We start from the raw sequence: 14,747 nt of genomic DNA, 5'->3' as shown, positions 1-14,747 counted from the left end.
TGTGAAAATTCCTGTTGTGCAAAATTATCAACACGTGTTGTACATAATGGACATCTGACATGAAGTACATTTCAGATTCGGCTTTTATACTTTTTCTGACAGGAGTTTACACAAATAACTGTATTTCATTTGGGTGTGGGGACTTTTGCACCTTCTTCTAAATGTTATGGAATTTAATTAATTGTCGTTGAATTAAAAAAATGAACCGAGTGAGGTGTGGGTCATTGCAACCTCTTTTTCTTGACCGAGTAATATCACTTTAGACTTTTATTTTGATGGTATTTGCCGGATGTCGTTTTGCCTGTTCACGGGTTCCTCTTTTTTTCCCTCCCTGTGTCATTTGTCTAGTTCATCGACTTGAGCACCTTTCGCCAACCAGCGCAAGAGCCTGTTCGATCCTTCAGAGGTAAAACGGTAAGACTCAATGAAACATTCGACAAACTCTTTACTAAGTTGCTCTGTGTGATTGATAAGCGGGGTTTGGTCGCCTCTGAAAAAAAGTATGTGCCAACTCAAATGAGCAACCCCGAATAAAGAAGACTATTTAGTTGAGCAAACAGCAACACCTTCCCCCGGAGTCGTTTAACTCAACATTTGATTGATCGTTATGGACTGTAATTTTGTTTTTCATTCTCTATCCGCTCCAATGTTTGCAAAATCTTCCACTCGGGGTTCTGTGGCGTGGCTTGAAAAAACTTTTGCATTGCATTTCCGGGTGTAAAATCGTTTTAACCTACGGGAGTACGATACCGCTCACTGGATGTCGATTGTTCATCTTAATATAAGCGGGTATTTAATGTTACAAGTGGTTATCAGAGTTAGTCCACAAAATCTTTAAGAGTTGACCACCGATGTGGCCTTACTGGAAGATTCCATCCAACTTCCTGGATCTCAACTCACACCCCCGCACCGCGCTCCCTGTCCGAATGGATGAATGGCTCACACCTAACGGTACAATTTGAATCGGTTTTTGGCTCTTTTGAAATCCCCCGTAGGCGAGTGTGTAAACATCATGCCTGCTTGGATCAAATGTGCTCCAAGTGATTGTGGCTGATCGGTGATCATTCCAAATCCCTGCTTCAGCGATTAAGTGTTACCATCACGTCACACTGATATTTTTAATTTCAAACACACCCTTTGGATTGCTTCCCCTTTGTTATGCAACATGCCTGGGCCATATTTCTGGCTTGTTGCTTCATAAACCAGGGAACTTCTCAATTATTCCCAACTGTCCCAAAAATATCAACGTTGGTTCTTTTGACTGAAGGGGACTCCAAATTTTCAAATTTAAAGCACATTTTTCCCTGCGGAATGATGGAATTTGAATAATTCTGCTTCTGCCATCTAGTGGAAGAGCATTTAATTGTTTTGCTAGCAAAACAATGTGGCTGGCAAAACAATTAAATTTAAAAAAATAAAATTTTGGTTTCAACGAAGTTAGATAAATGAACTTAAGGGGTCGATTGATTAACCATTCCATTGATTTTCAAGCGTTTCGCCGATGATGTGACATTGAATGTTGATCTCGTTATGAAGGAATTACTGGAATTGCCGTACTCGGCTGCAACCAGCAGAGGCGCTGTTGATTAAATCTCAAGCATTTATATGGACCAAAAAAAAATACCTGTGGTGGAAAACACTCGCGAGTGGGGACGGATTGGTGGTCTCGCTGTGGGTGGTGGGAGAATCTGTCTGTGACCTTTCAGCTGGGCACCTTGCTATGCTATTCTGTCACAACTTCCTGCCACCACCTGCAGCGATTTCTCAGCGGATGTAAAGTTAAAGCGTCTCTTAGTTCTGGTCCTTCCTGTGATAGTCATCTGTTGTTTTGTTACGTCTGCGAGTGGCGTATGTCTGATGTGTGTTTTTGCATTGATGATGGGATTCGGACTCGCGTGCCGATGACGATTTTCGTGATGGCCGATCTCACTTGAGAAAATGCACAAAGATGAACTATTTGATAACTTTGCATGAGCCACTTCGAACTTGGTCGTGCAGCTCCCGACACCATTTCCTTTTTCCCTGTTGACTGCTGCACAACCTTTTTTTCTTTTTTTTTTTTTCATTGACTGGGCTTCCGCTGCATTGCATCAGTTCCGCAGGAGCTCTTGCTGCAGCACTTCCTTATTACTTAACATGTGTGCCAGCGCTGAGCTCAGTTAAAACTTTTTTTGTCCAGATGTAACCACATGATCCGGTCTTCGTCTGCATTATCCAAAAACAATACATACAATCATTCAAAGTTGTGTTCTGTGCACTGGTGGCAAGTTAAAGATTCTAAATTGTGCCTCGACTAAAGAGGATATGACTCATCGAGCTCTCGCCAGGTTTGTGTAGCAAAAAAACCCAATAGGGCAGTGACGTGGTATTGCAGCGCTGTTTGCATGCTTGCATATTTGATTGGTGCTTTCTCGGGCCGAACAATCGATGGAATTCAAATCCGTGCCGCGCAATGCAAATTTCAAATGGCAAAGGCTTCGATTTGGTCGCGCGGTTCGGCTTTAAATGTGATATTTATTCATTTCTTCGCGGTCAACAGGAAAATGTGCCAATATGACCCACTTCGGAGAAAACAATCCTTTGTTTTTTTTTTTTCCAAATAGCATACATGCCTCACTATGTTATTATCTTGGTTTTTAATCTTTTCTTCCCAGGGCCTAGATAAGAAGTGGACTTGGCACCTCGAAGCAAGCAGCCACAAGCACGCGTTGGTCTATTTTACTGACAGGGGTGAAAGGGCTCCGTGAAATCCGTTGAAATATTATTCTAGGCGCTGCCGAACCAATTTCACCGAGAAGCGATTTGAAATTGGAGTCGTATGATAAATACTCTCAAAAGCGGCTGCAGGAGGGAGGCAGAAAAGATTTGAAGCGGCCATCATTCCTAAACGTCACTTGGGGAAACGTGTTGGATTCACAGTTGACCGCCCATCGGTGCAGTTTTATTCAGATCGCGTTTTGTGAGTTGCTATTTGAAAATTCAGTCTTATTTTTCAGGTTTTTATTCACGGAGCTAGCCACTGGTCCCGTCACTTTTCAAGCTTGGGGGGGAAAAAAAGGACAACAACCCCCCCCCCCCCCTCCCCGAATCCTGTGGGATGTAGCTATTGTCTGATTTGTAGCGCATTGATGTAATTGTTATTGTAGTCTCGCACCCGAGCAGAGGAAGTGAGAAAAAAAACACCCGACGGTTGCTCCTTGCTGTATAATACGGCGGCGGCACGGTGTTTTCCGGCCTGATTTTCCCGTTTCTTTTGTCTCTACTTCAACAACAAACAGTCAAGCAGCCACTGCGCACTCTCTGTTGGCAGAAAAGGAGGGCTTTTTCTTTAAAAAAAAAAAAAAAGGATTTATTTTGTAAAATGGAAGCGCAGAGGGGGGGCCGCTAGGACACGCAGGTCCTACTTGGCCGATACCCGACTGCGCATGGCAAACGTTGAGCAAGAGTCTCTGCAGACTTTCCGTTTGCTGCGGTGGAATTTACGACTGTCACCTCAGTGTAAAAAAAAAAAAAAAAGTTTAGTTTTGGCTGAGATGACGTTTTTGTTTGACTTTGAGCCGTATGTCAGCTCACCTACGGTGATTTATGAAGCACCTACAGAGATGGGTGGTTGGGGGGGGGGGGGGGTAAAGCTGGGTCCTGGAAAATGGCTTCTTCCGTATCAGTTGAAGCAAAATGTTTCCACATGTCACTGTGCCTCTTTTGCCATTTCTTCCTCCCTATGAATGGCTACAAGCCAACGCGCTAGTCTTTGTTTGTTTCTTCACCCCCAGAAAATTAATCAAGTGCGGCCCCCAGTTCCCCATTGGCGATATACGGGACACTAGTTTTGAGAACCGGTGTTCCGGCTGTCTCCGTAACACGCCTTGCGGTGCTCGAACCTTCTAAAAATAAATAGCTAAAATGAAAGGAAATGTTTGACCGCAATCCCCCCCTGCGGTCGGTCTTTATTTATCACATCATTCTTTTGTCGACCCGCCCTAACCTGCTGCCTTTTCCTGCCACTCGTTCCCCGGGCAGCACACCATGGCCGAGTCGGAACCCACAGCCGAACAGCTGGCCGCGCTCGCTGCGGCCAACGAGGAGACGGATGCCGCCGTCAACTACAAACCTCCGGCGCCGAAGAGCTTACAGGAGATCAAGGAGCTTGACAAGGACGACGAGAGTCTGCGCAAGTACAAGGAAGCCCTACTGGGCAGCACCTCTGTGAGTGGAGGTGAGAAATCTCTGCCCGCGCGCACAACCGGCCCATCCGAACCCCCCCCCCCCCCTGCGTCGTGCAATTTCAACTTTGAAATGAAACAATTTGTCAGCATATTGGTTCAAAGTATTTGATTTACCAGCGGTGGCAATTACTATTTTTGTTACAGTTGATCTGGCAGCACAAACAAATCTGAGCAATAAATTGGAATATTGTGGAAGATTTTTTTTTTTCCAAGTTGGCGCCCGAGTAGGCAGCCTTCGGCAAGTGCTCTTCAAGAGCCTTGCTTTTTCTTTTTGTTCGTTTTTGTTGTTTTTGTCTTTTCTTTTGTCACATGGTGTTTGTTGTTTCGTCGTGTGGACCTGATCTGAACTGTTTTCAGTGTTTTATTTATTTTTTTGGCCACGACATTCGTCAAAGGAGAAGAATCTGTGCTTGGTGGTTGCGCCTTCTCTGCAGCGCGCCTGTACCAGCACACATTTTGATTGGGAGGAATGCCGGCGCCATTGACTGTCGGTACTGGACAGCCCCCGGGGGGGGGGGGGGGGGGGTGCTTGTGTTTTTTTTGCACCTGTAATGGGCAGCATTTATCACAGCCCCATTTTGTTCAGTAAAGATGTCGGCGCTGTCGGACAGTCTGCGTTGGTGCGGCCGGACGGGTGGCTGCCCAAGTTGAGGATGAGGAGCGTCGGCGCGGATGCGTATTTGGAATCTGAAAGTCGCCGCTTGGAATTGGAATGCGTTTACACGGGACAGGAGAAGTGAACCAATCTCTTTTCTCGTCAATGGATGCTCCGGCTTCCCGTTGACTTTGGAACTTAGCTTGTAGCCGACATTGCAGCATGACGTCTCGGATCCACTGCTGAAAAGGACACTTTGATTCGCTCATCTGTCATCTCAAACTGCTTCAACAACAAAGCGTATGAGGGTGTTTTATGTTATGTGTCGTGTTTATTATTTTACTTTAACTGTTTTGTTAAGCGCTTCGTTACAGCTGCAGCCGTTGTTAAAGCGCTATATAAATCAGCTTGTATTGTATAAGATGGGATTGAATTTGATTTTTTTTTTCAGATTATAATAATAATAGATTTTATTTATAAGCGCCTTTCAAGACACCCAAGGACACTTTACAATAACAAAAAACACAAAACAATACGGGTTGAGCAGCGGCAGCCAAAATATTATAAATATTGTAAAAATAAATGGAAAAATGTTGCTCCTAAAAACACAAAATTTTCCAACCCACAAAAAAAGAAAAAGAAATTCTGAACTGTTTGCGTTAAACAACTGAAGTGGTTTGGTACTCCGTGTAGATTCGCCTTATCATGCGAAAGAAATGTATTTGGTGCTTGCACTGCTCCTATCTAAACCTGTAAGTATTTCACCAAAACCAAATTTGTGACTTGTCGTCTGTCCCAGATCCCAACACGCCAAACATCCAGGTGACGCGAATGACTCTGGTATGCGCCACGGCGCCAAACGCTTTGGTGCTGGACCTGCAGGGTGAGTGAGTGTGTGTGTGTGTTTGTTTGTGGACCAGCCACTAGAGGGCGTCTGAGAATTTTTTTTTCCCCCTCTATTGTACAAGGCTCCCGCCTGACTAAATGGAAGTTCCTCCTTGCATTTCAACATAGTTCCTTCACCACACGGTGCAGAGAAGAGGTAAATTCTTTGGCCAAAAAATAACTGCAAGTTTCCCTTCTCTTTTGTCTGCCAGGAGATCTGGAGAACTTCAAGAAGAATCCTTTTGTGTTGAAAGAGGGCGTGGAGTACAAAATCAAGGTCAATTTCAAGGTGAGAGCGCGGCGCCGTCAGACGCCCGGCCGTCCCGTCGTATGTTCGCCATTCTGAGGTGTGACGTCATTGCAGGTTAACAAAGAGATCGTGTCGGGTTTGAAGTACATTCAGCAGTCATTCAGGAGAGGAGTAAAGGGTAAGCCTCCCCCCTCCCCCCGTAATCGGACAAACGGTCGTCGTGAGGTCCGAATGTGTTGCCCTCTCTTGGTGTGCAGTTGACAAGACAGAATACATGGTGGGCAGCTACGGGCCCAGGCCCGACCAGGAGTACGAGTTCCTCACCACCTTGGAGGAGGCGCCCAAAGGCGTGCTGGCCCGCGGCACGTACGTCGTCAAGTCCAAGTTCACCGACGACGACAAACACGACCATCTGTCCTGGGAATGGAGCCTCACCATCAAGAAGGACTGGAAAGACTGACCCCCCCCCCCCCTCCCTCGGCCACCTGCCACGTCGTCATCCTCCGCTTTCTTTCCTCTCTTGCTGTCATTCCATTCTTTCCGATTCATGGCCTCTCCGTCCGTGGACACCCTGGCACTTGCTTCCCGCTTGAATTCGGCTTTCCGTGAAATATGGAAATGGAGGTGAAGACAAGCACAATACTGTGTGATGTTTTCTTTAGGAATCAGCAGTCCCATTTTTTTTTTTAATGATCACCGTGCCTGCCTTGGGAAACCACCACATTGCTGTACTGTATTATGTATCTATTGAGTGTGTGGGGCTACTGTACTTTGCATCATTGCTGGACTTAAGTCTTTTTGAGCAGATTTGTTATCTTGACAAATTATTTGGAATTTAGGTCACAATTATCCAGCGGCAAGACGTCTTGTCCTGCTCATGATGCCGTTTTTTGTTTTTTTCCCCTCCCCCTCTGCAAATTGTGAGTTGCCAGTGGCCTTTCAACATGAACCCTCAGGACAAGGAGATCAAACCTAGCAGAGCTATTTGCCTTCAGGCTTGAACTCTACAGTGATACAATTAGAATCTTGTTTTTGTTTGTTTTTTTACACTTTAGCTTGCTTGTTTTCTCATTCATGCTTGTCTACAGGAGGCCAACACGCTTCTTGCTCCTCTCAGCACAGCATTTGTGTCTACCATCAAGCATCTGTGGCACTGAGCAGTCCCGTACGCAGTTGTTGTGTTTTTCTTACTGTGGTCAAGGCTGCAGTTTCTTTCAGAGCTTTCTGGTCTTTGGGCGGGGTCTGTCTGCATCAGTGTTTGCTAGATGCCGCGCAGTCTACGGAGCTCCTCAGATGACATTAAAGTGTCGGAATTCAAACATGTCCCCTTTTTTTTTTCTCCCCATGACAGAAAACCAAAACATGGTCAATGCTTTTGTTTTTAATGACCACAAAATTGACAGCATGTTATAAATTGAACTACAGTTGTTCACCTTGCAACGCGTGCGAGGGAGACGAAGGCAGTACACTCTGGCGGTTAGTGTTGCGAAACATTTCGGGGAGAAGCCAGACCAACTCAGGAAAAGAAATTCACCTATTCAAGTCACTTGCCGCTTTTTCTGCCCTTGGTGGCGCTTACGTCGCTCTTGGTCTTCTGCAAGCGGGAGAAGATCTCCTTGAAGAGCGCTTTGTACTCGGGCGTGTTCTGACTCAGACGTTTATCAACTTGCTCCACCTGCCTGCTGATGCCCTCCAAGGCCTCCGGCGTGGACGGGGCGCGGGGGCGAGTGGGCGAGGAGCCCGCGGCCGAGGTGGCCACGCTGCACTCCTTCAAAGAGGGGTCCCTGGAGACGGGGCGTGACGTTTGGACCTCGGCGTGGCAAAGGCCCTCCTCGGCGCGCCGGCACTTTCCCAGCAGCTCCTCGTACTTCTCTAGCAGTGCGTGGTACTGCTCGTCCACCTCACTCAGGATGGACATGCCTCGTTTGCGGCCCGCCTGGCGTCTACCCGGTGGATCGCGCACCGTCACGACGTTCAGGGCCGTGTCGCTGCAGCTTTTCCTGACGGGGCCCCCCGGCTCGCCGGTGCCGACTTCGCCTCCCGCGTCCACAACGGTCGTTTCATCCGGCGTGTCCGTCTCGGGGCCGTTGCCGAGCAACGTCTCGATGCCGTCCTCCATCAGACACGCCCTGGATTTCCTCAGCTGCTGCATCTCTTGGAGCTCGGCCTCGAGTTCGCGCACTCGCAGCTGGCAGCCCTCGGCTCCGAGCAGACGTTGCTCCAGGCGGTCGAACTCGTGCAGGACGGCGGCGCATTCCCGCTCGGCGCCTTCCCTCTTGGAGCGCTCGGCGGCCATGGCTGAACGCAGGGACGTCACGATGTCCCTCAGGCGCTCGTTCTCCCCCTCGGCCGGCTGCCTCTCGGCGAGGTCCACGCTGCCGGGGTTGGCCAACAGGAAACCGTCCTCGTAACTTCGAAAAGAAAAAAAAAGTATTGACAGGAGAGCAATACCCCGATACATAGAAGTTTCACAGGTGAGGTGTGAGTAATATTTATTCATATTTGTACTTTGTTAAGAAACAAAAACGAGAAGACGATTGAAAACAGGCAGTATTTCAAACCTTGCTGAGTTTTCGCAGAGCATTGTGAATGTGAAATCCTCTTTAATCCTGCTTTATATGCCAACAGAGAGCAACGGCTGTCGGTTCATTTTTTTAACTCATTCACTCCCAAAGACGTTTTTAAACGTCTTTTCAGACTTGGTCTAGAATTGGGTGGTACTGAATGAGTTATTGTACATTTTTGGGCGGAATTGTTGAAGTATATTGCGAGAGGACAAGTTCAGGAAAAAAAAACTTTTGCTCTCTCTCATATGTTTTGCTTACTGTGGAAAAAAAAAAAACTAAACTGCAGTCACCGGCCCTATTTTGTGTGTTCAATGCGATAGTCAAGAACCCACCACACCTGAATAAAAACAATCAATCAGTGGCTACTTTTACTTCTTGTGTTGAGTCTCAATAGATTGTGCAAGTAGAGCTATTAGCACCGATGGATGGATTTCTGAATGAAAATCTCACAAAATACGCAGCGCGCGTGGTTAACGCAACCTTGGTGAAGTGCAGAGTTCTTTGAGGCAAGGAAACGAGTGGACCGTCTTGCGGCGCTCCTTCTTCTGCCGGACGAGCCTCAGCTCTTCCAAAGTGCGCAGCTCCTCCACCCGACCCGTCAGACTGTCCACCTGACCCTGCAAGGTCTCCATGGTGCCCGTCAACCTGCACGTACACGTAAGCAAGCACGTGCGCAGAACAAAGAGAGCTCGTTATGTAATCAATCCGGCAGATTTTACTTCTCAGCATACCGTGCTCGCAGCTTTACAAGGATTTATAGGTACCCACTCGAGTAGAAGAATTAGAAAGGACAAAGGCTCCCTCTGAACTATTTCCAAGCTTGATTCGTCGCCTTGTACACAAGATTTCTCAGGGAGGTTCGGGTGGCTTATCGGTAAGACACGGTGCAAATTAACGAACGTGATATTTTCCAAAGGCCGCGATTGTGGAAGGTGCTCACCTGTCTATTTTCTGCTGCGAGGCCTTGCTCTCCAGCACCAGCTTCTCATTGGTGATCTCTAACTCTCTGGCGGTCACGTCCAGCTGCTCATAAACTTTGGCGTGCTGCTCATTCATCTCTCGGAGCATGTCGAGCTGCTTGGACAGATGCTGCGCAAAAAACAAAAAATGCGCACGTGGACAACATTGTGGGAGAGACAAACCCACCAAAACAATTTGAATCGTGGCAAGCTAGCAACTCGCGTACCTCGATCTCATGCACTTGCTCTTCATTGTTGATGTACATCTGCTGAAGGGAATCCTCCAGCTCCTTGTTCCGCTCCAACAGGGTTTTGCCGAGCTCCGCTGCCAAGTGTAAGTCTGACGGGAGGTGAGGAAGTGGGACAAAGGTAAACGGCAGGGAAATGACAGATCCAGGAGAACGCATTCACCGAAATTTATACGTCGTTTTTTTTCGGCTAAAAATGCCTTACTATACATGGTCGTTTTTTTTGGGCTAAAAATGCCTTACTATACATGGTCATTTTTGGGGGGCTAAAAACGCCTTACTATCCATGGTCGGTTTTTTTGGGCTAAAAATGCCTTACTATATATGGTCGTTTTTTTTTTGGGCTAAAAAAGCCTTACTATATATACATGGTCGTTTTTTTGGGGCTAAAAACGCCTTACTATACATGTTTTTTTTTTCGGGCTAAAAACGCCTTACTATAATTGGTCGTTTTTTTCGGCTAAAAATGCCTTACTATACATGGTCGTTTTTTTCAGCAAAAAACGCCTTCCTATACATTGTCGTTTTTTTCGGCTAAAAATGCCTTACTATACATGGTCGTTTTTTTTTCGGCTAAAAATGCCTTACTATACATGGTCGTTTTTTTTGGGCTAAAAATGCCTTACTATATATGGTCGTTTTTTTTGGGCTAAAAAAGCCTTACTATACATGGTCGTTTTTTTGGGGCTAAAAACGCCTTACTATACATGGTCGTTTTTTTGGGGCTAAAAATGCCTTACTATACATGGTCGGTTTTTTTGGGCTAAAAACGGTTGTAAAAAGTTGTAAAAATATCACGGTTAAGGGTAAAGTATGAGCCTTAATGGAGACTTCTTTCTTCTTACTTTTTTCTTTTCTGATTGATATAAAAATGATTTATTAGATACAATCACATAACGGGGTAGGACTAGATAAGTTTTTTACTTCTTCCTACTCCCTTGAACATAATAACTGTGTTGAATGAAGATTGATTTCTTTCTTTTTACTTTTTTTATCTACCTTATTTTCTGTCAAATTATTACTGTATATATGTTTTATGTTCAATAAACAAACAAACAAACAAAAACGCCTTACTATACATGGTCGTCTTTTTTGGGCTAAAAACGCCTTACTATACATGGTCGTTTTTTTCGGCTAAAAACGCCTTACTATACATGGTCGTTTTTTTCAGCTAAAAACGCCTTCCTATACATGGTAGTTTTTTTTGGGCTAAAAACGCCTTACTATACATGGTCGTTTTTTTTGGGCTAAAAATGCCTTACTATACATGGTCGTGCGGCCCGGTAGTCCAGTGGTTAGCACGTCGGCTTCACAGTGCAGAGGTACCGGGTTCGATTCCAGCTCCGGCCTCCCTGTGTGGAGTTTGCATGTTCTCCCCGGGCCTGCGTGGGTTTTCTCCGGGTGCTCCGGTTTCCTCCCACATTCCAAACACATGCATGTCAGGCTGATTGGACGCTCTAAAATGTCCCTAGGTGTGAGTGTGGGCGTGGATGGTTGTTCGTCTCTGTGTGCCCTGCGATTGGCTGGCAACTGATTCAGGGTGTCCCCCGCCTACTGCCCGGAGATGGCTGGGATAGGCTCCAGCACCCCCCGCGACCCTAGTGAGGATCAAGCGGTTCGGATAATGGATGGATGGATACATGGTCGTTTTTTTTGGGCTAAAAAAGCCTTACTATGCATGGTCGTTTTTTTTGGGCTAAAAACGCCTTACTATACATGGTCGTTTTTTTGGGCTAAAAAAGCCTTACTATACATGGTCGTTTTTTTTCCGGCTAAAAACGCCTTACTATACATGGTCGTTTTTTTTCGGCTAAAAACGCCTTACTATACATGGTCGGTTTTTTTCGGCTAAAAACGCCTTACAATACATGGTGGGGGTTTTTTCCGGCTAAAAACACCTTACTATACATGGTCGTTTTTTTTCGGCTAAAAACGCCTAACTATACATGGTCGGGGGGTTTTCGGCTAAAAAATGCCTTACTATACATGGTCGTTTTTTTGGGCTAAAAATGCCTTACTATATATGGTCATTTTTTTTTGGGCTAAAAACGCCTTACTATACATGGTCGTTTTTTTGGGCTAAAAACGCCTTACTATACATGGTCGTTTTTTTTCAGCTAAAAACGCCTTACTATACATGGTCGGTTTTTTTTCAGCTAAAAACACCTTACTATACATGGTCGTTTTTTTCGGCTCAAAACGCCTTACTACACATGGTCGTTTTTTTCAGCACAAAACGGCTTACTATACATGGTCGTTTTTCTTGGCTAAAAACGCCTTGCTATACATGGTCGTTTTTTTCGGCTAAAAACGCCTTACTATAATACGTGGTCGTTTTTTTCAGCTAAAAACGCCTTTCCATACATGGTGGTTTTTTTCGGCTGAAAATTTCAGCTAAAAAGGCCTGACTATACATGGTTGTTTTTCCCCGCTAAAAATGCCTTCCTATACATGGTCGTTTTTTTCGGCTATAAATTTCGGCTAAAAACACCTTACTATACATGGTCGTTTTTTTCAGCTAAAAACGCCTTACTGTACATGGTCATTTTTTTTGGGCTAAAAACGCTTTCCTGTAAATGGTCATTTTTTTCAGCTAAAAACGACTATACATGGTCGTTTTTTTCGGCTATAAATTTCAGCTAAAAACGCCTTACTATACATCGTCGTTTTTTTCAGCTAAAAACGCCTTACTGTACATGGTCGTTTTTTTCAGCTAAAAACGCCTTACTGTACATGGTCGTTTTTTTGGGCTAAAAACGCCTTCCTGTAAATGGTCGTTTTTTCAGCTAAAAACGACTATACATGGTCGTTTTTTTCGGCTATAAATTTCAGCTAAAAACGCCTTACTATACATCGTCATTTTTTTTTAGCTAAAAACGCCTTACTATATATACATGGTCGTTTTTTGGGGGCTAAAAAGGCCTTACTGTACATGCTCGTTGTTTTCGGCGAAAAACGCCTTACCATACATGGTCGTTTTTTTCGGCGAAAATTTTCGGCTAAAAACGCCTTACTATACATGGTCATTTTTCTCGGCTAAAAACGCCTTACTATATATGGTCATTTTTTTCGGCTAAAAACGCCTTACTATACATGGTCGTTTTTTTCGGCTAAAAACGCCTTACTATACATGGTCGGTTTTTTTCAGCTAAAAACGCCTTACTATCCATGGTCGGTTTTTTCGGCAAAAAATTTATCCTAAAAATGCCTTACTTTACATGGTCGCTTTTTTCTGCTAAAAACGCCTTCCGATACATGGTTGTTTTTTTTCGGCTAAAAATACCTTCCTTTACATGGTTGTTTTTTCCTGCTAAAAACGCCTTCTTATACATCAAGGTGTCAAACATACGGCCCGCGGGCCGGAATCGGCCCACAAGGAGGTTTGATCGGGGCCGCAGGATGATTTTAAAGTGAATCTTGCTGCTGTAGACTGTAAATTTTCCCAGTGTGGGACAAATAAAAGGATATCTTATCTTAAATCGAGACCAAATCTCTAATATGGCAACACTTCCTAATGCTGCATTTGTCAACTAGCCTCACTGTTTGCAGCTATGCTGGAAGCAGTGCACATGAGCAGAAAATAAAAATGACAAATTGCAGAGACGGAGCGCTCCATAAATGCAATTAACGTGACTTGACATCTTGCTCTGCATTCGCAACTGTCTGACTGATCAAAACGACCTCAGAGGTCACCAGAAACACAGGAAGAGCAGTGCTCCTGGGGCAAATTCATGCAGAATGAAGGTTGTGCAAGATACAGCAAAGCTACCAAAGTCTGGTCTGGACTGGTCATGGCTGCCTAATCAGATCAAGCAAAAAGGGGGGGCTTAATGATCTCAGACTTTGGTGCAGAAAAACACTGAAGTGGGATGTTCCTGGTGTGCAATGATGAGCCACAAAGCTGCTTTGCCTCTCTGGGTCAGCGGGTAATCAGGAGCTGGGGTGATGCTGAGGCCAGCAGGTCCAATGAAAGGCATACGTGGATTAATTAAACTCACACTATGCTTGGAGTAATACAGTTCGAGCATGACATTTTAATGCACAAAATACAGTATACAGTACATGTGTTAACTAGCCCGCTTGCCGGGCACATAAACACCATATATATCGTGGAGAAACGGGTTGGCTATTTTTAAATGGGGGAATAGCACTGACAAGATGAAAATAATTGGCAGCAGAGGAAGAGAAGGCAGCCTCACACTCTCTTGTATCCAATATGAGACATTTCCACCCCCGCGCCGTGAATCGATAACCATAAAGCCTCACCTTGCTCCAAGTCATGCTGATCGTACCACGGCTCTTCTTCCTCCGTGACAAACTCCTCCATCTTGCCCGCACGGAGCATCGAGGCCGCCCAACTTGTTGGCCGGTGATCGGCTAATTCGCCCGCCGGCTCCACCGGAAGTGACAATCCACAAAAAATAACGAGTGACGTTACCCTCCCCGGCACGTAGAAGCGTTTGAAACAAAAAGAAGAGCGGCGCTATGATGGAGGAAGGCTGGTCAACGAGTCTCCATCAGCGGGCCGCGGCGAGGTGCAAGAGAACACAAGTGCTTCTTATGCGTTGGTACCATCAGCCTTTGATGAGCATCATGAACGTCCACGCTTCTGTGCAACTGAGGCGTTCAAAGGAGCTCGGGAAATGCGACATGCAGAGGCCCAAGTGAAGTGAGGCAAAGCTCATATTCATAAATATGGCAATACCCAAGTATGACAAAGCTCATATTTATAAATATGCCAATAATCAAATCACAATCGATGCAAGACAGTAAAGTCCAGTGTTGTGGTTGATTTATTTTGATTTTTTTTTTTTAAATTCATATTAATTATAAAAGTCAAGATTTGAGCATATCAAATAACATAGGTCAACATTAACGTTGCTTCTTTAGGATCAGAGCAAAGATGTATTTTCATAAAGAAATGCTTATTTCAAATAAAGTTTTCAAATGATTGACTAGCTTCAGAAAGGTTGAGTTGAACCATTCTGGTATGGTGGAGACTCTAGGATTTTAGGAG

At 45.1% G+C, this 14,747-nt stretch overlaps 2 protein-coding genes across 4 annotated transcripts; one reads left to right on the top strand and one right to left on the bottom strand.

The window, feature by feature from the left end:
* The first annotated feature begins 294 nt into the window (after positions 1 to 294).
* Positions 295 to 7,275, top strand: LOC147192483 (rho GDP-dissociation inhibitor 1-like). 2 transcript variants are annotated; one of them, XM_086132661.1, is made up of 6 exons: positions 295 to 414; positions 4,021 to 4,216; positions 5,621 to 5,704; positions 5,919 to 5,995; positions 6,071 to 6,134; positions 6,214 to 7,275. In XM_086132661.1, exons 2-6 carry the CDS (start codon positions 4,027 to 4,029, stop codon positions 6,414 to 6,416), a joined length of 618 nt encoding a protein of 205 aa, XP_085988787.1. In that variant the 5' UTR covers positions 295 to 414; positions 4,021 to 4,026; the 3' UTR covers positions 6,417 to 7,275. The 2 variants fall into 2 exon arrangements, with proteins under 2 accessions (XP_085988787.1, XP_085988788.1); XM_086132662.1 differs by having other exon boundaries at positions 301 to 406.
* Positions 7,276 to 7,322: 47 nt separating this feature from the next.
* Positions 7,323 to 14,350, bottom strand: cdr2l (cerebellar degeneration-related protein 2-like). Of its 2 annotated transcripts, none has more exons than XM_086132660.1 (5): positions 13,997 to 14,350; positions 9,710 to 9,822; positions 9,464 to 9,612; positions 9,004 to 9,168; positions 7,323 to 8,367 (listed from the first exon to the last, which is right to left on the bottom strand). In XM_086132660.1, exons 1-5 carry the CDS (start codon positions 14,073 to 14,075, stop codon positions 7,500 to 7,502), a joined length of 1,374 nt encoding a protein of 457 aa, XP_085988786.1. In that variant the 5' UTR covers positions 14,076 to 14,350; the 3' UTR covers positions 7,323 to 7,499. The 2 variants fall into 2 exon arrangements, with proteins under 2 accessions (XP_085988786.1, XP_085988785.1); XM_086132659.1 differs by lacking the exon at positions 13,997 to 14,350 and adding an exon at positions 10,993 to 11,765.
* Positions 14,351 to 14,747: the final 397 nt, after the last annotated feature.

Source organism: Hippocampus guttulatus, chromosome 16, assembly GCF_054856545.1.
Source record: "Hippocampus guttulatus isolate MCC_2025c chromosome 16, RoL_Hgut_1.0, whole genome shotgun sequence".
In the NCBI taxonomy this organism is placed as follows: Eukaryota; Metazoa; Chordata; class Actinopteri; order Syngnathiformes; family Syngnathidae; genus Hippocampus; species Hippocampus guttulatus.
Note: the sequence above shows the minus strand (reverse complement) of the source record. Positions and strands in the feature narration are given on the sequence as shown.